At 49.7% G+C, this 22030-nt stretch overlaps 3 protein-coding genes across 3 annotated transcripts; all 3 read right to left on the bottom strand.

Moving 5' to 3' along the window:
• Positions 1-3548: 3548 nt before the first annotated feature.
• LOC100277630 (uncharacterized) lies at positions 3549-4764 on the bottom strand. Its single transcript, NM_001151142.3, has 2 exons — positions 4273-4764; positions 3549-3851 (listed from the first exon to the last, which is right to left on the bottom strand). Coding segments are annotated over exons 1-2 (345 nt in total). The 5' UTR covers positions 4617-4764; the 3' UTR covers positions 3549-3850.
• Positions 4765-6961: 2197 nt separating this feature from the next.
• LOC118473574 (uncharacterized) lies at positions 6962-12583 on the bottom strand. The gene has a single exon (XM_035963455.1). The coding sequence runs from the start codon at positions 12449-12451 to the stop codon at positions 11516-11518; it is 936 nt and encodes a 311-aa protein (XP_035819348.1). The 5' UTR covers positions 12452-12583; the 3' UTR covers positions 6962-11515.
• A 7844-nt stretch (positions 12584-20427) lies between these two features.
• LOC100284553 (peroxisomal biogenesis factor 11 family protein) lies at positions 20428-21522 on the bottom strand. The gene has a single exon (NM_001157448.2). The coding sequence runs from the start codon at positions 21377-21379 to the stop codon at positions 20651-20653; it is 729 nt and encodes a 242-aa protein (NP_001150920.1). The 5' UTR covers positions 21380-21522; the 3' UTR covers positions 20428-20650.
• Positions 21523-22030: the final 508 nt, after the last annotated feature.

Genomic DNA, 22030 nt, shown 5'->3' with positions numbered 1-22030 from the left:
TGACGTGGCGGTCGATAAGGGCTACCTACAAAGTATCGTTAGAAAAAAATCTGAAACAAAAATACATATTTTATCTATTTACTCTAAAACATATTTATTGTCTATCTACATGTGGCCCGGAAAATCATACTCAAATCGTCCGATGAAAATGTTATGGATGGACTTCTTTTTCCAAAATAGCCTGATTTTATTTGGTTTGGTGTGGTCCGAAAAATGTTGTAGGTCTAGATGGATGAAAATTTTGGTGATCTTAGGGCTATGATAGTGCTGGTGTTGATAAGCAATTGTGTCATAGCATAAATCCTATCAATGTCTGCCCAACTTTCATCCAGAGCCGCCCAAGTCAGGTGTGTAAAGCTATCCAAACCTAGTTACATAAAACTGTCTTGAATGGGGTGAAGTTGACTTGACTGGGTTACCAGTTGTCAGCCCAACCATAGCGCCATGACTCTTCAAAGACGATGGGTCGTGTTTGGAGGTCAATTAGGTCGAATTTGCTTAGATTTTGTCCTGGATTGTTTTTAAATATGTTTTTATGTGGAAAACTTGGAGAATGGTTTTAGTGTTGCTTTGTACTAAAACTAGCGTATAGCTCGTGCTAATGCTACGATCCCAGAGATGTGAAGGACCAACGGTGGCAGCGGCGACGTGAGGGGAGGGGTTGATAGAGGCACGAGTGGGGGAGGGAGCGGGGGTGTGAGGGGGAGGCTGAGGGTGGCAGGGTCGTGGGGTTAGGGAGAGGGGGATGGATGAGGGATGAGTGATGATCCAAATAATATTGTCCACTGGATTTGAGTAAGTGAGACGAGGTTATCCAACGATCTGAACCGTAGGTTTTGATGGTGTGTTAAGTTTTTGTGCAATTTGTTTGGTGGATTTAGTGGGGGTGATGAGTGTGGTGTGATTTGGTTAGGTGATTTTTACAAAGTTTAAATTGGTGGATTATATAGTAGTATAGATAAGAAAATCATCTCTCTCTTTATATATATATACTATATTAAAGCACCAGTTTCAACGGTCGTCCCGCGTCATCTTTTTACAAAGAATCCCTTGTATTTCTTTAAAATCAACTCGCAGTACAAGATCATATCCCATCCCTGTCCTATTTGTTCGCACAACAGCGTTCTCGCAACTGTCGCTCTAGCAAAAAACCCCGTCTATTTCGCAACAACCTCCGCCCGCTTCTTCCGTCGTTGCACCGCCACTAGCAAGAAGGATTAGGGCGCTCGCCTCCGGATAAGGATGCTCACTAGGTGATAAAAGTTGCATCGAGTCCAGCCAACTCTGAACCTCCTCGTCGCCAAAAGGGACCGGGAGCCCGTCTCCTAGCTCACTCGTCTTCCGCTCCGACGCGAGCTCCGCTCCTTCCATCCCATGGGGGACGTGGCATCAACGGTAGATCTACCTAGCGTGCGCTTCGTCTGGTCACAATTGTTCTTGTCGGATCTATTATTGGTATAGATCGCTTTAATTATCGTGTTTTCGCAGGAGACGTCCACTGACCAGGACACAAGCTTCTTAAATAAGTAGGCCAAGCTACTCAAGATGCTGAAGTTCGTCTCCGAGCTTGATCATCTGACCAATTCGTTCTTTCACGCATACCCTTTGTTTCTTAATTTGGTTGTAATGAGCGCATAATACTTTAGGGATATATAGATATTGTCTGCAAGGGCTTTCTCTGATCCAGCAATTTTGTGCATGGTAGGTGGATACATCAAGGTCAAAGGTCAAGTTGGATGTGATGAAGCCCTGGATTGCCAAGCGGGTCACTGAGCTACTTGGGTTTGACGTATGTTTCTGATCCATGCAGGGGTAGTTACATTTTTATTGTTTGATATGATAATCTAAAGGCAAGAGCAAGTATACATTTCAATAAGCAAGTTAAGTATTAGAGGATAAACTTGTTGTATTTGGTATTTTAGGAATGATCTCGTTGACGTACTTGTGCTTTTCTATGTCTTGCTAAATTTGGAGAAAATTGTTAAGCCATCATCGTAAATGAATTTGCATGTGTTACCTATGGAATCTCAATGATGATTTTGGTTAGGGCCTCAGATCTACACCATCTTCTTGCTCCCAAGTCCTAAGACAAAACATTGGCTATAATTTAATTCGAGCACAGGGGCTCCTTTTTAACTCATTTTTTTAGTCTTTTGGGCTAAGATCAAGTGTAATATTTGTTTTATCAGCTCAATATCTAGTATATGAACAATATGTTTACTTTGATATTAAATTTATTTATTATATTTTTATGTGGAGGGTCTATTAAGACTCTCAAGTGTCGCTTAGTCATCCAATCAATATCTTTAAATATAGTTAGATACTGTCGCAACACACGAGTATATATATATATATATATATATATATATATATATATATATAGTTAGATACTGTCGCAACACACGAGTATATATATATATATATATATATATATATATATATATATATATATATATATATATATATATATATATATATATATATATATATATATATATATATATATATATATATATATATATATATATATATATATATATATATATATAAGAGAATCACATTCGATTGAGGTATCTAAACCAATAGACCAAAAATACATTTGTTATCCATTTATCTATTTTCTGTCTCTATATTGTTGTTTGTCATGCCTCTGGATGAGACTTAACGGTGTTTTAGGTAGTCTTGTTGATCTATACAACCTACATGTGCTCCTCTCCGATGGATCTTTGTAGGAGGTGTTCGGGAGTCTATCCGACCAAGAATTGGTTCAACATTGGCTTAACCGGTCTCTAGACCAGTTTCACTGATTCGCTAAGTTCCTTGCTGCATTCAAGATAATGTGTTGATTATGGACATGCTAACCCTAGTTGGCGTGTGATCTAGATATTTGTAGCGTCAACACATTTTTGGTGTACTATACTTTCGCGCGCGCGCGCCCACAGGCACGCACAACTCATCCCCGACGTGCGCAGAATTCGCGCTTGCTCATCATGCACCGACCCGCGCCGCGCGTCCGCATCACCTGCTTGGAAACCATGTGGGTGCAGCAGGTGGATTTCTGCGTGTGTACTCCACTAAAACCTTAGACGAAGTGTTATCGATAAGGCCACGCATGGATTAGCTAATAAATTAGATCATGTCCCACAGGGACGGAGCTAGGGGTTTTGTTGGGTCAGCTGACTCCTATAAAATTTAGAAAATACTATACAAAATATACTGTTATGCTATGTATTTAGATGATGATTAGTGGAACTGACTCCAATAACTTTGAGCACTAAAATAAAAGTCTAGTGACATGTTTGGTTCACGGAACTTGTCACATTTTACCTAACTTTTATTTAGTTTTTCAATTCGGACTATTATTCTTAACTAAAGTGTAAGTTAAAAGTATAGTACATCTAGCCATGAACCAAACATAGACCTTTCCTCATCGAAATAAATGCATGAAATACCGGATACGTAGTGGGCAAGATCAGATACGGTCTCTCCATTCCATCTCTAGGATTTGCTAATGACCCAAAAACGAAGCAAATGCAGTAATGCGGATCTGTATATGAGCACAGGGGGGAGAATTGTTAGAAGAGCAATATCATGCGAAGAAATTTCCTTTTCCGAGATTCAATTCTTCAAATGTTTTCGAACAAAATTAGGGGTAGTTAGCACTTAGCAGGCAGCGACAAGTGACCTGAGCAGAGCTCCATCGAGTTCTTTTCCTATAACCAGGGGCCAACAATCATACAATTTCTCTTCCACATTTTGGGAGCGAAATACACCCAGCGACCACCCCTCACGCATTGTAGCTGCAATTTCCACCATGACAACGGAACAGAATTTCACCGATATCCCAGGTTCTGGAGAAGTAGAGGAAAAAGAAGCAAATTAGAGGCGCACAGCTTCATCAGATAAACTAGCTAGTGCTATATTGCTGCTTAAGAGGGGAGCCAAGGGGATGACAACTTGTGCTGGTGAGCTTGTAAATTTGCTAGAGATATGCCCCCATGTACCTGTGACTTCCCTAACCATTTCAGGGAGCAATCGTGTACGATGAGAGGCGCAAAGACTGGCAATCAATCGTACTAATAGTCCATACCGACACTAAAATGAAAATGAAAGCTTCTGAACTTGCTGTGCAGAAGCAGAACCCCAGGGGTAAGGACAGGACCGATACCAAAGCAGCCGTCGCCGTTAGATGTCCGAGAATATTTGAGGAGAAGAACGGATGGCCCGATAAAAAGGCAGGGCAAGGGGTAAAGAAGAAGGCGTGATCCGTACCAGCCATGGATGAGCTCGGAGCACTTGGCCTTGATCCAGCGGAACCCCCTGCGGAACGATGCCTTGACCTTGCCCTCCACCGAGTAGGCCTTGTAGCTCGCCACCCGCCGCCGCCTCCTCATCTCCGGGTCGCTGAAACACCACGCTGACCCCACCCCTCTCCCGCCGCTCCTGGTGGATACCGGCAGCGGCGGCGCCGGCGACCCGGCTGGCGGCTTGACGACGGTGTCGAGGCGGCGATCGCCGTAGGGCACGACCTCGTTGCGGCAGGGGCGATCGTACTCGCCGGCGGGGGCGGCGGCCGCGTAGGGGAGGTACGCGCGGCCGTAGTCGGCGGCGGCCATCGCGAGGCCAGACGACGCGGGGTGGACTGCGTGGGAGACTCCCGGCGTGGCGTTCGTGGAGGGACCGAGGTCCGAGGGAGAAACGCCGATGTCCCCGTTTTATTTTTATTTTTCTACTTCGCCGCTGTCGATGTAGCGCTGTCGACTCGACTAGCGACTAGCGAGCAGGTTTTGTTTTTATATAGAAAATGAGGGGAGGCATTTAAAACTCAGTTTCCAATAAACTAGTTTCTATTTTTTATACACAATTGTTAGCATACACTTTCTCTATTTCAAAAATCGATGACAATAAATGTAAATTCTATTGAACCAACAAGGGCATGATTTAATTGAATAAATAAAAGCTAATTTTAGTTAGAGAATATTACTTCTTGGTTTGAAACTAGGAATCCAATTTATATAAACTGGAACATAAATTATTATGTTTGGAACTACTCAAGTTTTTTATAAACCAGTTTTTTAAAAACTGTGTGCTTCCAAACAGGCTCTGGCAGCTAAGAGCATGTTTGGTAGTGTAGTTCTGAAATACTGTAGTTTTAAAATAACATAATTTATAATTGTACATGATACAAATACTACAATATTATTTTTACCGGGGTAAAACCACAATATTTCTCAAAACTGAGATATGTTTGGTTCCATTGGAAAACTAAAGTATGTGTAGAGAGAAGAAAACTGAGGTCCTGAGTGGAGTTTCCAAAAAAATAACACGGGTTTAGGTAAACCATGGTATTCAAAATTGTGTTTTGTCTATATCAACCAAACACCTGTTGGCTTCCAATACCATAGTATTTATTCAAAACTATAAAAACACTACACTTCCAAACAGGGTCTAAGGGTTGGTTTGGAAGCACCCAATTTTTAAGAAACTAATTTATAAAATTAGAATGGTTCCAAATATACCGATTTATGTCTCATTTTATAGAAATCAGATTTCCAGTTTTTTAAAACCAAGAATCTGCTCTTCCCTAGCTAAAATCAGTTTTTATTTGTTTCGTTGGTTTCATGGAATTTACATCTATTGCTAACATTTTTAAAAAAATAGATGACGAGTATGCTATTAATTGTGTATATAAAAACTAGAAATTGGTTTCTTAGAAACTGAGTTCCAAACACCCCGCTCAATTTTTTTCCTCATAAACGAGTTTTAGAAACCGATGATAGAAACTGGTTTTATAAAAAAAATGGTGTGCTTCAAAACATGCCCTATGATCTCTTAATATTTAAATATCAAGGATTTTTGTCCCTCGACCCCCTTCTTCTAAACAAACACTAAATATTTTCAATAGTGTCTCTAAAGCCCCGTTTGTTTCCCTTTATTTTGAGGAATTGGAATCTAACTAATGGAGTTGGCTATTTTTTAGAATGTTATATTACGTAACTTTTCAAAGTTTATATATAAATCTATCTCAAATTCATGGGGTGAGAGATGAAAATTGATTCTATAGATTTACATGCTACTATTCTAATGTACAACTTATAGCATACTTTTATACTTGATTCTCTATAGCATAAATGTAGTGTATAACTATCTCTCGCTTATAGTTTAAGATAATATTTAAATATATTAACTTAGTTAATTTTGTTTAAATTATAATTATTAGAATGAAATTCAAATCCAACGGAACAAATGGGCCTAAGGGTACTTGTTACGTATCTTTCCTGCTTTCCTACAAACTGTACATTACATTTATATCTTGCTAGTACTTCTGAATTGCCAATGGCATTGTTGGAAAGAAGCAGCAGCATAGATTCTTGACAAAATAATCCTCCTTTTTTGGCAAAAAGTATTGGACAAAATTGAACTCTGAATCGTGTTTTTGCCATGCTTTGCAAACCTGTAAATTCTGGCATCTGCATCAATTCTCCACTGCACTGCTACCAAGAAAATCTGCAGATTTGCTTCGCTAGTGCTACGCCATATTTTGCTTCTCCAATATACACATCATGCAACCTCTACGAATGGTTGCTGCTATGTGCAACAGTAAATAAATGCAAAGATATGGGCAAGACACTACAATTTGGATGGAAATCATTTATTCAAAAATCATTTGCATCAATGCTGCTTTGTAGATATGTAACTATGATATCCTCACTAAATTTGTGTTTTAGCCCCTAATAACATGCATAATAATTTGTAGGTTATTTTGTAGCCCAAGTCTTCTGTATTTATTTCAGTTTTACTTTATTATGACTGCTTGGAATAGGTATGAAGGTATCTTTTGTTACAAGAGATAAATGCAACCAATACATCATATAGCTGATGAAAAAAGAATAACTTTTAAACATATATAAACTATATGTGGATAGCTGATCTTCACATTTAGCTAAAACTATAGGGATTAGGGATACAATATGGAGAGCAACAGTTTATATAAAACTCCGTCCCTAAACATAGACCATGGTAATTCATAGTTTTTTTAGCTGTGCTTAACATTACTTCCAATAACAATAATATATCCAATGTAGTAATGTTGTCTCTTATTTATAGATCTTTTTAAGATAAAACATTGTCAACTTACCATAGTACGGTCCAAGAGCCGTTGAATTTCATAGAAAGCCAAAAGCCAATATTCAAGTTTGTCCAAACAAATTAGGACAGAAAACAAGAAACAAGGAGCCAGACAAGCTGTTTTGATATAACAACAATAAAGTCTTTTAGACCCAAGTAAGTTGAGATAGTCTAGAGTTAAAACTCAACAGAAGTCACAAGCTAAAATTCAGACACATAAATGGTTGTTTTTCATGCACTCATATTTAAGACTAAATCATAGTTGCAGTTATATGTCCATGTCACAAGGGTGTTTTGGCGTATATAAGTTATATATATGACATGCCTGTATTGATCCTTCGCTTAGCGTGAGCATGGTTATATTACAATATATATTCCTATGGTGCTTTGTTTGGCACAGAATTAGATTCAAACAAGCTCTATCAACATTTTTTATCACTACAGGTCGTGAACAGTCTAGAAACTAAGAGAATGCTTTAAAACTAAAACATTTATGTATAAGGAGAATGACAAAACATTCAAGGTTTACAAGCAAGTTTCTAAAACATTAGCTTTGTTACTCAAGGAAGAATGCCAGTCTCGCGAATCGCAGAGTATGCTGGGCCACAATTTAGCTCAAATTCCATCAAAACCTGACAGTTTATTGTTTGTGAAAATGACAAGTGAAGATCTGCCATGTACGGCCACACTTACAGGCGCCGTCGTGACGCCAGGAGAGCTGCAGATCGCGCAGCCAAGGCAGGCGCCACAATCAGTGGCTAAGTTTAGAAAGATAAGGATTAGTTTCCCTTTTGCATGCCTTAATCATAGGAGGGATTGGTTAAGATTAGTTTCCTTTTCATATGCCTTAATCATAGAAGAGATTTGTTAAGATTAGTTTTCTTTTCATATGCCTTAATCATAGGAGAGATTGGTTGAACCAGAGGCTATATATGCCGTGTAATAGACTGGGAAATAAGCAAACAAGATCAATTATCCAAAACTGCTCTTCTCCTCTGCCTCTCTCAAGCCACCAGTGAGGAACCCCTCACGGTGAAGGTCTGGAGCGCGACTACGAACTGCGTAGCCGCGGTCCAGCGACGTTGGGCCTCCGCTCAGCGCCCCTGTTCGAGTTGGCGGAGTGTCGCCGCACCGGGACCGTGGAGGAATACTCCAACCGGTTCCAGGCCCTGCTGCCGCGCGCGGGTCGCCTCACGGAGGGCCAGCGCGTCCAACTCTACACAGACGGTCTTCTTCCCCCGTTGAGCCACGTCGTTCGCATCCACAACCCGGAAACACTTGATGGGGCCATGAGTCTCGCCCGTCAGGCCGAGCAGCTGGAGTTGGCACTGTCAAGCGCCTCGACGCCCAATGTCGCTGGACCGCGGCTACGCAGTTCGTAGTCGCGCTCCAGACCTTCACCGTGAGGGGTTCCTCACCGGTGGCTTGAGAGAGGCAGAGGAGAAGAGCAGTTTTGGATAATTGATCTTTTTTGCTTATTTCCCAGTCTATTACACGGCATATATAGCCTCTGGTTCAACCAATCTCTCCTATGATTAAGGCATATGAAAAGGAAACTAATCTTAACCAATCTCTCCTATGATTAAGGCATATGAAAAGGAAACTAATCTTAACCAATCCCTCCTATGATTAAGGCATGCAAAAGGGAAACTAATCCTTATCTTTCTAAACTTAGCCACTGATTGTGTCGCCTGCCTTGGCTGCGCGATCAGCAGCTCTCCTGGCGTCACGACGGCGCCTGTAAGTGTGGCCGTACATGACATCTCTCCCCCCCTCGACGATCAACTCGTCCTCGAGCTGAAAGTGGGGAAATTTGTCGCGGAAGTCGGCGGCATCTTCCCATGTAGCATCAGTAGTGGCCTGCCCTTTCCAGCGGATGAGCACCTGTTGAATACCCCTGGCCAACCTGTACCGAACAGCCTGCTCCGGTTCTGGGATCACCGTCCCATTGTGAGTGGGTGGAAGAGGAGGTGGTGTAGCTGGTGGGGCGCCGACGAACTTCTTGAGAAGGCCGACGTGGAAGACATCGTGCAACTTGGCACGCGGAGGTAGCGCTACGCGAACTGCCACCGGATTGATGAGCTCTGTGACTTGATACGGCCCGACGAAGCGCGGCTTCAGCTTGCCCTTGGGCGCGTGGGGAAGGGAGGAGGCTGCCCGATGACGCAGGCGCAGCAGCACCATGTCGCCCACGGTATAGGAGACCGGTCGGTGCAGGCGGTCGTAGAACTTCTTCTGGACGGCCTGGGCTTGTTCCAGGCGGTAGTGAACATCCGCTAGGAGCTCCTCGCGTTCAGCCATTGTCTTGGCCACCGCCGCCACCCGGGTATCGCCAGGCTCACAAGAGCGGATGGAGGGAGGATCCCTGCCGTAAACCACCTTGAAAGGAGTGTCCCTGAGTGATGATTGGTACGCCGTGTTGTAGACGTACTCCGCCCACGATAGCCAACGTAGCCACTGACGGGCCGGTCCCCAGTGAAGCACCGGAGGTACATGTCGATGACTTTGTTGGCCGCCTCCGTCTGGCCATCGGACTGCGGGTGGAAGGCGGACGTCATGTGCAGCTTGGTGCCTATGAGGCGCATTAACTCCTTCCAGAACGCCGAGGTGAACACTGAGTCCCGGTCCGACACCATGGACTGAGGAATCCCATGGAGGCGAACGATCTCACCGAAGAACGCCTGGGCCACAGACTCATCACTGTAGGGGTGAGACAGAGGAATAAAATGACAATATTTGCTGAACCTGTCGACCACGGTGAGGATCACTGATTTGCCCCCAACGCGGGGCAGCGCCTCAATGAAATCCAAGCCGATGTCGGACCACACGGCCTGGGGAACGGGCAGGGGCAGCAGCAGGCCTGTCGGGTGTAGGTGCTCAGACTTGTTGCGCTGGCACGTAGCGCAGGTGCGAACGAAGTCTTGGACCACACGGCGCATGGCGGGGAAGAAGAAATCGCGGCGGAGGCGATGTAGAGTGCGCTGCACCCCTTCATGACCGTCGTCGTGAGTAGCGGCCACCACCTCTAGCAGCAGCGGGGAGTCCGGCGGGATGTACAGCCGGTCTGCGTATGCCACCATGCCGTCGAACAGCGACCATGGTACGCCCCTCGTGCCGGTCGCGAGTTCATCCCGGATGGCGACCAGGGCCGGATCCTGAAAGACCGAGCCGTCCGCGTCGGTGTCGCGCCGAGACAGCGCGTCGGCTACGGTGTTCGTGGCGCCCGGCTTGTACTCTACCGAGAAGTCGAAGCCGAGGAGCTTGCCCACCCAGTGGTGCTGCGGGATTGTCGAAAGGCGCTGGTCGAGGAGGAACTTGAGGCTGTAGTGGTCGGTGCGAACGAGGAACGCGCGCCCCCATAGATCCGGCCGCCAGTGTCGCACGGCGTGCACCAGCCCGATGAGCTCCCGCTCATAAGCTGCCAGCGCGCGGTGACGGGGGGCGACTGGCTTGCTGAAGTAGGCGATCGGATGATGTTCTTGTAGTAAGACCGCCCCGAAGCCGTGTGTGGATGCGTCACACTCGACGATGAAGACCTTGGTGAATTCCGGCAGCGCCAAAACCGGAGCCGAGGTCACGGCCATCTTGAGGTCCTGGAAGGCTGCCTGGGCCTCGTCGCTCCAGGAGAAACCCTCCTTCATCAGCGCGGTGAGGGGTGATGCAATCTTGCAGTAGTCGTGTACGAACTTGCGGTAGTACCCGGCGAGGCCCAAAACCCCACGCACCGCGCCCGCCGACCGAGGTGTCGGCCAGTCGTGAATGGCCTGCACCTTGGCCGGGTCCATGGCCACACCGTGGGCGGAGATGACGTGGCCTAGGTACGCCACCGATGGGGACCCAAAATGCACTTGGATCGCTTGACGAAGAGGACATGGCGGAGAAGTTCGTCGAGGACGGCGCGGATGTGGCGCAAGTGATCTGCCCAGGTCTTGCTATAAATCAAAATGTCATCAAAAAAGACAATAACGAACCGACGGAGGAATGGCCGGAGCACGTCGTTCATGAGCGCTTGGAAGGTTGCCCGTGCGTTGCATAATCCGAACGGCATCACCAGGAACTCGTAGAAGCCGTCGTGGGTGCGGAACGCCGTCTTGTGCACGTCAGCCGGCCGCATCCGGACTTTGTGATAACCGGAGCGAAGGTCCAGCTTCGTGAAGAACTGTGCACCATGCAGCTCGTCAAGGAGCTCGTCGACGATGGGGATGGGGAAGGCATCTTTGACGGTGAGGGCATTAAGGGCGCGGTAGTCCACGCAAAACCGCCAAGCCCCGTCCTGCTTCTTGACCAGCAGAACCGGTGAAGAGAACGCCAAGTCGCTGCGGCGTACGATGCCTTGGGCCAACATGACGGCGCATTGCCGCTCCAGCTCATCCTTGTGCGCCACCGGCTAGCGGTACGGCCGGACCGCCACAGGTGTAGAGCCTGGCTTGAGGACGATGGCGTGGTCCCGAGCTCGCTGCGGGGGCAGACCCGCCGGCTCAGCAAACACCTCGTCGAAGGAGTGCAAGAGCTCCTCAAGGAGGGCGCTCGGTGTCGTGGTAGCGGCGAGCATGGGTGGCTGGCGATCGGCGACGTCCGACCAGGAGACCTGGCGGCCTTGGTGCAGGAAGGAGACGGAGCGGTCGACGAAGTCCCACACCATGCGACCAAGGGTGACCATCCACTGAGTCCCCAGGACGAGGTCGTACCCTGCGAGCGGCATGACGAAGAGGTCGATGAAGAATGGCTCGCCCTCGATGATGACCTGGGCGCGGCAAATGACTCCTGGGCAGGTGACGCGTTCACCGTTGGCCACAGTGGCCATGAGGTGCGGCCGCGGCTGGATCGGCAGGCCGGTGCGGCGGGCGGCATCCTCCCCGATGAAGTTATGCGTCGAGCCGGTGTCCAGGAGCGCGAGGAGGGTGGTGGCGCCTAGGGTGGCCCGCACCTGCATGGAATTGCAGATGGGCATGCCAGTGACTGCCCTGAGGGAGAAGACAGGGGCGTCGTCCTGCGGGTCGTCCCTTGCGGGTTCCTCGGCGGCGGCCGTGAGCTCGACGCCATGGAGGAAGAAGATGCGGCGGCAGACACGGTTGTGGCCGCGGGTGTACGGCTCATTGCAGTTGAAGCAGAGGCCGAGGCGGCGCCGTTCCGCCTGTTCCTCCGGTGACAGCCGCTTCAAGGGCGGACCCTCTGGTCGCGACAGGGGCGCGCCCGCTGGTGGTGCAGGGAGGGCGAGCAGCGGCTGCTTGGGCGCCGGAGGAAGAGCGCGAGGGGCTCCCCTGGCGGCCGGTGGCGGTCCCCGTGCCAACTCCAGCTGCTCGGCCTGACGGGCGAGACTCATGGCCCCATCAAGTGTTTCCGGGTTGTGGATGCGAACGACGTGGCTCAACGGGGGAAGAAGACCGCCTGTGTAGAGTTGGACGCGCTGGCCCTCCGTGAGGCGACCCGCGCGCGGCAGCAGGGCCTGGAACAGGTTGGAGTATTCCTCCACGGTCCCGGTGCGGCGACACTCCGCCAACTCGAACAGGGGCGCTCAGCAGAGTGGTGGCCCGAAGCGAAGATTGAGGAGGTCCTTGAACCGCCCCCAGGATGGTGTGCCCTCGTCGTCCTGCAGCTGGATGAACAACAGTTGCGCGACGTCCTCCAGATTATAAGAGGCCATCCACACGCGTTCCTCCGCCATGGTGCGCTGTTGGCGAAAATAGGATTCGCATTTGTTGATGAAGAGCATCGGGTCGGTGGTGCCATCGAACCGGGGAAAGTCGAGCTTCTGGAACCTGGGGGGTCGATCCACACGAGGGGGATCCTCGCGCTCGCCGCCGCCGTCGGTGGACGACGAGGACGACTTGTCCTTCATGGTGGCTTTCACGGCAGCCAACTCGGTCTGGAAAGACTGCATCAACTCCATGAGGTCCTTGATGGTGGGCTCAGCCATGGTGATGGAGTGGTCGGTGGGCGTGGCAGGGGATGGTGGAGGGCAAGAGCGGGTGGGTGAGGATCGACGTGACGCTGATACCAGGTTGTCAAGCGCCTCGACGCCCAACGTCGCTGGACAGCGGCTACGCAGTTCGTAGTCGCGCTCCAGACCTTCACCGTGAGGGGTTCCTCACCGGTGGCTTGAGAGAGGCAGAGGAGAAGAGCAGTCTTGAATAATTGATCTTTCTTGCTTATTTCCCAGTCTATTACACGGCATATATAGCCTCTGGTTCAACCAATCTCTCCTATGATTAAGGCATATGAAAAGGAAACTAATATTAACCAATCTCTCCTATGATTAAGGCATATGAAAAGGAAACTAATCTTAACCAATCCCTCCTATGATTAAGGCATGCAAAAGAGAAACTAATCCTTATCTTTCTAAACTTAGCCACTGATTGTGGCGCCTACCTTGGCTGCGCGATCTGCAGCTCTCCTGGCGTCACGACGGCGCCTGTAAGTGTGGTCGTACATGACCTGGTATCAGTGTCACGTCGATCCTCACCCACCCGCTCTTGCCCTCCACCATCCCCTGCCACGCCCACCGCCTCCACCGACCACTCCATCACCATAGCTGAGCCCACCATCAAGGACCTCATGGAGCTGATGCAGTCTTTCCAGACCGAGTTGGCTGCCGTGAAAGAACCATGAAGGACAAGTCATCCTCGTCGTCCACCGACGGCCAGCGCGAGGATCCCCCTCGTGTGGATCGGCCCCCCCAGGTTCCAGAAGCTCGACTTTCCCTAGTTCGATGGCACCACCGACCCGATGCTCTTCATCAACAAATGCGAATACTATTTTCGCCAACAGCGCACCATGGCGGAGGAACGCGTGTGGATGGCCTCTTATAATCTGGAGGACGTCGCGCAGCTGTGGTTCATCCAGCTGCAGGACGACGAGGGCACACCATCCTGGGGGCGGTTCAAGGACCTCCTCAATCTTCGCTTCGGGCCACCACTCTGCTCAGCGCCCCTGTTCGAGTTCGCGGAGTGTCGCCGCACCGGGACCGTGGAGGAATACTCCAACCGGTTCTAGGCCCTGCTGCCGCGCGCGGGTCGCCTCACGGAGGGCCAGCGCGTCCAACTCTACACAGGCGGTCTTCTTCCCCCGTTGAGCCATGTCGTTCGCATCCACAACCCGGAAACACTTGATGGGGCCATGAGTCTCGCCCGTCAGGCCGAGCAGCTGGAGTTGGCACGGGGACCGCCACCGGCCGCCAGGGGAGCCCCTCGCACTCTTCCTCCAGCGTCGGCGCCCAAGCAGCCGCTGCTCGCCCTCCCTGCACCACCAGCGGGCGCGCCCCAGCCACGACCAGAGGGTCCGCCCTTGAAGCGGCTGTCACCGGAGAAACAGGCGGAACGGCGCCGCCTCGGCCTCTGCTTCAACTGCAATGAGCCGTACACCCGCGGCCACAACCGTGTATGCCGCCACATCTTCTTCCTCCATGGCATCGAGCTCACGGCCGCCGCCGAGGAACCCGCAAGGGACGACCCGCAGGACGGCGCCCCTGTCTTCTCCCTTAGGGCAGTCACTGGCATGCCCATCTGCAATTCCATGCAGGTGCGGGCCACCCTAGGCGCCACCACCCTCCTCGCGCTCCTGGACACCGGCTCCACGCATAACTTCATCGGGGAGGATGCCGCCAGCCGCACCGGTCTGCCGATCCAGCCGCGGACGCACCTCACGGCCACTGTGGCCAACGGTGAATGCGTCACCTGCCCAGGAGTCATTCGTCGCGCCCAGGTCATCATCGAGGGTGAGCCATTCTTCATCAACCTCTTCGCCATGCCGCTCGCAGGGTACGACCTCGTCCTGGGGACTCAATGGATGGTCACCCTTGGTCGCATGGTGTGGGACTTCATCGACCGCTCTGTCTCCTTCCTGCACCAAGGCCGCCAGGTCTCCTGGTCGGACGTCGCCGACCGCCAGCCACCCATGCTCGCCGCTACCACGACACCGAGCGCAATCCTTGAGGAGCTCTTGCACTCCTTCGACGGGGTGTTTGCTGAGCCGGCGGGTCTGCCCCCGCAGCGAGCTCCGAACCACGCCATCGTCCTCAAGCCAGGCTCTACACCTGTGGCGGTCCGGCCGTACCGCTAGCCGGTGGCGCACAAGGATGAGTTGGAGTGGCAATGCGCCGTCATGTTGGCCCAAGGCATCGTACGCCGCAGCGACTCGGCGTTCTCTTCACCGGTTCTGCTGGTCAAGAAGCAGGACGGGGCTTGGCGGTTTTGCGTGGACTACCGCGCCCTTAATGCCCTCATCGTCAAAGATGCCTTCCCCATCCCCATCGTCGACGAGCTCCTTGACGAGCTGCATGGTGCGCAGTTCTTCACGAAGCTGGACCTTCGCTCCGGTTATCACCAAGTCCGGATGCGGCCGGTTGACGTGCACAAGACGGCGTTCCGCACCCACGACGGCTTCTACGAGTTCCTGGTGATGCCGTTCGGATTATGCAACGCACCGGCAACCTTCCAGGCGCTCATGAACGACGTGCTCCGGCCATTCCTCCGTCGGTTCGTTCTTGTCTTTTTTATGACATTTTGATTTATAGCAAGACCTGGGCAGATCACTTGCGCCACATCCGCGCCGTCCTCGACGAACTTCTCTGCCATGTCCTCTTCGTCAAGCGATCCAAGTGCATTTTTGGGTCCCCATCGGTGGCGTACCTAGGCCACGTCATCTCTGCCCACGGTGTGGCCATGGACCCGGCCAAGGTGCAGGCCATTCACGACTGGCCGACACCTCGGTCGGCGCACGCGGTGCGTGGGTTTTTGGGCCTCGCCGGGTACTACCGCAAGTTCGTACACGACTACGGCAAGATTGCAGCACCCCTCACCACGCTGATGAAGGAGGGCTTCTCCTGGAGCGACGAGGCCCACGCAGCCTTCTAGGACCTCAAGATGGTCGTGACCTCGGCTCCGGTTTTGGCGCTGCCAGACTTCACCAAGGTCTTCATCGTCGAGTGTGACGCATCCACACACGGCTTCGGGGCGGTCTTACTGCAAGAACATCATCTGATCGCCTACTTCAGCAAGCCAGTCGCCCACCGTCACCGCGCGCTGGCAGCTTATGAGCGGGAGCTCATCGGGCTGGTGCACGTCGTGCAACACTGGCGGTCGTACCTATGGGGGCGCGCGTTCCTCGTCCGCACTGACCACTACAACCTCAAGTTCCTCCTCGACCAGCGCCTTTCGACAATCCCGCAGCACCACTGGGTGGGCAAGCTCCTCGGCTTCGACTTCTCGGTAGAGTACAAGCCGGGCGCCACGAACACCGTAGCCAACGCGCTGTCTCGGCGCGACACTGACGCGGACGGCTCGGTCTTAGTGCTATCCGCGCCCCGCTTCGACTTCGTCGATCATCTCCGTCAGGCTCAACTTCAGGATCCGGCCTTGGTCGCCATCCGGGATGAACTCGCGGCCGGCACGAGGGGCGCACCATGGTCGCTGTTCGACGGCATGGTGGCATACGCAGACCGGCTGTACATCCCGCCGGACTCCCCGCTGCTGCTAGAGGTGGTGGCCGCTACGCACGACGTCGGTCATGAAGGGGTGCAGCGCACTCTACATCGCCTCCGCCACGATTTCTTCTTCCCCGCCATGCGTCGTGTGGTCCAAGACTTCGTCCGCGCCTGTGCTACGTGCCAGCGCAACAAGTCTGAGCACCTACACCCGGCGGGCCTGCTGCTGCCCCTGCCCGTTCCCCAGGCCGTGTGGTCCGCCATCGGCTTGGATTTCATCGAGGCGCTGCCCCGCGTTGGGGGCAAATCAGTGATCCTCACCGTGGTCGACAGGTTCAGCAAATATTGTCATTTTATTCCTCTGGCTCACCCCTACAGTGTTGAGTCTGTGGCCCAGGCGTTCTTCGGCGAGATCGTTCGCCTCCATTGGATTCCTCAGTCCATGGTGTCGGACCGGGACTCCGTGTTCACCTCGGTGTTCTGGAAGGAGTTAATGCACCTCACAGGCACCAAGCTGCACATGACGTCCGCCTTCCACCCGCAGTCCGATGGCCAGACGGAGGCGGCCAACAAAGTCATCGTCATGTACCTCCGGTGCTTCACTGGGGACCGGCCCCGACAGTGGCTACGTTGGCTACCGTGGGCGGAGTACGTCTACAACACGGCGTACCAATCATCACTCAGGGACACTCCTTTCAAGGTGGTTTACGGCAGGGATCCTCCCTCCATCCGCTCTTATGAGCCTGGCGATACCCGGGTGGCGGCGGTGGCCAAGACAATGGTTGAACGCGAGGAGCTCCTAGCGGATGTTCACTACCGCCTGGAACAAGCCCAGGCCGTCCAGAAGAAGTTCTACGACCGCCTAGAACAAGCCCAGGCCGTCCAGAAGAAGTTCTACGACCGCCTGCACCGACTGGTCTCCTATACCGTGGGCGACTGGGTGCTGCTGCGCCTGCGTCATCGGGCAGCCCCCTCCCTTCCCCACGCGCCCAAGGGCAAGCTGAAGCCGCGCTTCGTCGGGCCGTATCAAGTCACAGAGCTCATCAATCCGGTGGCAGTTCGCCTAGCGCTACCTCCGCGTGCCAAGTTGCACGATGTCTTCCACGTCGGCCTTCTCAAGAAGTTCGTCGGCGCCCCACCAGCTACACCACCTCCTCTTCCACCCACTCACAATGGGGCGGTGATCCCAGAACCGGAGCAGGCTGTTCGGTACAGGTTGGCCAAGGGTATTCAGCAGGTGCTCATCCGCTGGAAAGGGCAGGCCACTACTGATGCTACATGGGAAGATGTCGCCGACTTCCGCGACAAATTTCCCCACTTTCAGCTCGAGGACGAGCTGATCATCGAGGGGGGAGAGATGTCATGTACGGCCACACTTACAGGCGCCGTCGTGACACCAGGAGAGCTGCAGATCGCGCAGCCAAGGCAGGCGCCACAATCAGTGGCTAAGTTTAGAAAGATAAGGATTAGTTTCCCTTTTGCATGCCTTAATCATAGGAGGGATTGGTTAAGATTAGTTTCCTTTTCATATGCCTTAATCATAGGAGAGATTTGTTAAGATTAGTTTCCTTTTCATATGCCTTAATCATAGGAGAGATTGGTTGAACCAGAGGCTATATATGCCGTGTAATAGACTGGGAAATAAGCAAGAAAGATCAATTATCCAAAACTGCTCTTCTCCTCTGCCTCTCTCAAGCCACCGGTGAAGAATCCCTCACGGTGAAGGTCTGGAGCGCGACTACGAACTGCGTAGCCGCGGTCCAGCGACGTTGGGCGTCGAGGCGCTTGACAAGATCATATGCAGTATCTACAAAGATTCTCAAATTGCAGTGAGATGCCATAAGCTCATCACATTGTAGCATGGGCGAAAAATAACCCTTAACGCACCAGTGAATAATTCTTAACATAGGTTACAAATTTTGAAATAATTTGAACCTTTTCCTTACATTTTCTTCCGACAACAAAGTTATGGACCAAAATCTTATACTGTAACAGTACTGACCAATACACAAACCGAGTCATCAAGCCGGGGCGTCAACACCACGCCCATCAGGGACGGATCCAGCGGGTGGGGCTCGAGCCTCCCTACTGCTTTCGATCTCATGGAGCCCCACTAGAGCCTCCCCTAAAATTTAAAATGTAAATAATATAACGTAGAAAAGGCTTCTACACTACAACAGTTTAGTTCAGTCCCTTCTAAACTTTTTTCTGGCTCCGTCCCTGACGCCCATGGTTTTCTAGTCACAACCATAATCCATTTGTCAAATTTGACATGCATCAACAGAAATCACAGGGAAGGCAGATGATTAAGTAACTAATTCTCCTATAGTCTGATCAATATAAACAGACATAAAAAACATGTGTTACTTTGCAAACAGTAAATACAGAGTATCGAATTCATTATAGGCAGCTGGATCACTGGATATGTTTTAATAGGTGGTAAAGCAAATCTATCATGAGAGAAATTAATTCTCCTATCTCCTCAATATATGCATAAGCAATAAGATGAATGTTGGCTGCTTAGCATACAGTAAATACAAAGTATTGAATTCAACAAAAACAGTAATACATTACTTGCTAATTAACCCTTTTCATTAATGCGCACCGATATAGAGACATTCCAAGAACAGCATTAAGCTGACTTACTCAGCCATTGAAACAAAACACATTAATGGCCATACTCATAACACAATATTCACATGAAAAACAAGTGCAAACAAGGATACAAATTTTCTTAGCCACCCAATCAAACATCGAAGTTTTATCCCACTAAACATGGTGAAGAGAATCCCAAAGAAAAGGTACAAATGCTAAATCATCCCTGCAACATTTAAGTGCCAAATGTGGTTTACAATAATAGGAAAAAAGAGCACTGCACAGCAGTACCTTGAGGCACTTACAGCTCCCTAGTTGCCACCAGCCCATCACCCACCACAGCAACACGAGAACCTTAGCAGCAGATCATCTTAACAGCATAGTCAAAATTAACCAAATTTCATAGTGCATACCACTATATATTGCACAGTAATAATATTGCCAGAATGCCAGTCACACAACCACAGTGAAACATATAATCAGATGAAATTTGGCACATTGCCATACTTTATGACATGCATATTTGAATCAATCAATGGCTAACAAATAAATGAAATGAGCTAAGTTGCATCCATTAGTTGCATTGCAGCTCTCCACTTATAGCAGTATAAAAGACAAGTCCAGCCACGGTTTTGGAGGTAATGAACAAAGCATGCCCTACATTAATTTATTTCAATTAAATAGCTCTTGGAGTTCTATTTTGCTCTGATCACCATTCTTTCTAGGTTCATTGAATTAGCCTAACTTAATATATGGCAATCGGCCATACAAACAAAATCTAATTTGTATTTGGCCTGAAAAAATAAGAGTCAATAACTCAATAATGTTTCGATATTCAAGCTCAGACCTCCTGCTATTCTCAAGTTTATGTCATTGATTTAGTTGTTAGCAATCCTTCATCATTTTTATACCTTACTTGCGCTTGGGGAACTGGGTATTTTATTTCATGATGTGCCAGGCTTTGATTACATAAGTTCCATAGTTTTGTTACCCAATTTGCAAACTATTCCTTATTTAGGAATCTGAATGTACTCTGTATTTCTTATTTTTTGTTCATGAGAAGCAGATTATGATGGCTAAGTTGATATATGGAGAACAGACCGTGCATCTTGGTGCTCAAAATTAATTTGACATGGATAGCTCAAGGTTGCAGGTGAGACTCAACCACAATGCTTTTGATTTGAGAACTATGAAGATGAAGCAAAACACTACACTGTAAAAGTGGGTTGGAGAAAAGCAAGATCATCTTAGCTGAACTCAATCATACACCGCAGCAGTAGATATACTTTTAAGAACAAAAAAATTATTGAATGATCAAGATGGCTGAAAAAACACAAGATTCCTTGGTCCAACCAAATGAATAAGAATAAACTTCATTCATTCCCCAGAGGACCTGGTATCAGTTTTAGGAGCATCCATATTTCCAGAGGAAACTCTTAGTTATCGCTATAATCAGAGCTTTATTTCATTATATGATGTGCTATCTATAACATGTACCTCCAGGCTTCAACAAGAATTCCAATTCTTATGCGTGCTGATCAACGCCGAGAGCAGTCCAGCTGCTGCCATCAGCGTGGAGCTCCCGAGCAAACCCTTGCCATCGGTGACGTCTCCCAGAGCCATGACGGCATCCGCCACGTCCTGCACCACTGACATCCGCTTCAGCAGCAGTTTACCCTGCATAGTCTTCACCGCCTCGCTCTCCTTATCACAGTCCTTCACGAGCCGCTTCTTTATCGAAGATTCGATCTTAGCCACCTCCTCCAGCTTAATTAAAATGGAACCGACGTAGCCCAGCAGCTCAGCCCAGGCGCTGAGACGCTGGAGGCGCGGAAGAAGGTGCGCAGGCAGGAGCCCGGCCTTGGCGATCCAGACGAACTGCTCGACGAAGTAGTAGACGCCCTCACCGCCGTAGGCGAGTAGCGCGAGGGACGGGGGAGGGTGCGGGTGGGCGAGGAGGGCGTTGAGGGACTGCACGAACTTGCCGAGACGGAAAGCCTTGCGGCTGAGGCCGACGCTGGACTCGAAGGACTTGAGGCGGGCGGAGGCGCCGGGGGGCAGCGGGGGCCCGGCGGCGAGCGCGAGGCGCGTGGCGTAGCGGGAAATCTTGAGGAGCTTGTCGACGCCGTCGCGGCGGGCGAGATAGGCCTCGAGGTGGGCGAGGAAATCGCGGGCCGGTTGGGAAGCGACGGCCGCGGCCGCAGGCGCGGTATTGGGAGACTCAGAGGAGGCCATGGCGGCCGGCGTTCGCGTTGGCGTGCAAGCGGTGGAATACCGGTACGGGGCCGTAGACCGAGCTGACGGCGATTGCGTGCTTGATGCGGCCTCGTATACTCGTATCAACGTCTGGGGATTGGGGATTTCGTCCTGGTTCGGGTCGAGAGGACGGCGTCGATCATTTCAACTTATATATTAGGAATAATTGGATGTATACCATTAAAAGATCTAAACTTTAGATATATACCATGGACCCCACATGTCATTGACTCATGTGGACCCACATGTAAGTGAGATAGTAATGGTATGAATCCAAAGTGGTGATCTTTTAATGGTATGAATCCAAATTTCCCTATATATTATATAATCTAGATATATCTAGATTATATAATATATATTATAATCTAGATATATTATAATTTATATGTAGTTGTTTAGTAGTCTAAATTATACAAATATAGATTATTCATAAAGATAATAATACCCTTGTTTATTTATTTGAGGTGAGGAGAGAAGGATTGTATATATTGTAATTTCTAATTATATAACCATAGGTGGTGAGTCTTTTGTCAAAATAATCTTAAATACGCGAGATTATGATATTATCATAATCTGGGCTTTAGATTATATAATCTAAACTTATAATCTATATATTTGTTTACCTATTGG

Source organism: Zea mays, chromosome 1 (genome assembly GCF_902167145.1).
Source record: "Zea mays cultivar B73 chromosome 1, Zm-B73-REFERENCE-NAM-5.0, whole genome shotgun sequence".
NCBI classification, from domain to species: Eukaryota; Viridiplantae; Streptophyta; class Magnoliopsida; order Poales; family Poaceae; genus Zea; species Zea mays.
Note: the sequence above shows the minus strand (reverse complement) of the source record. Positions and strands in the feature narration are given on the sequence as shown.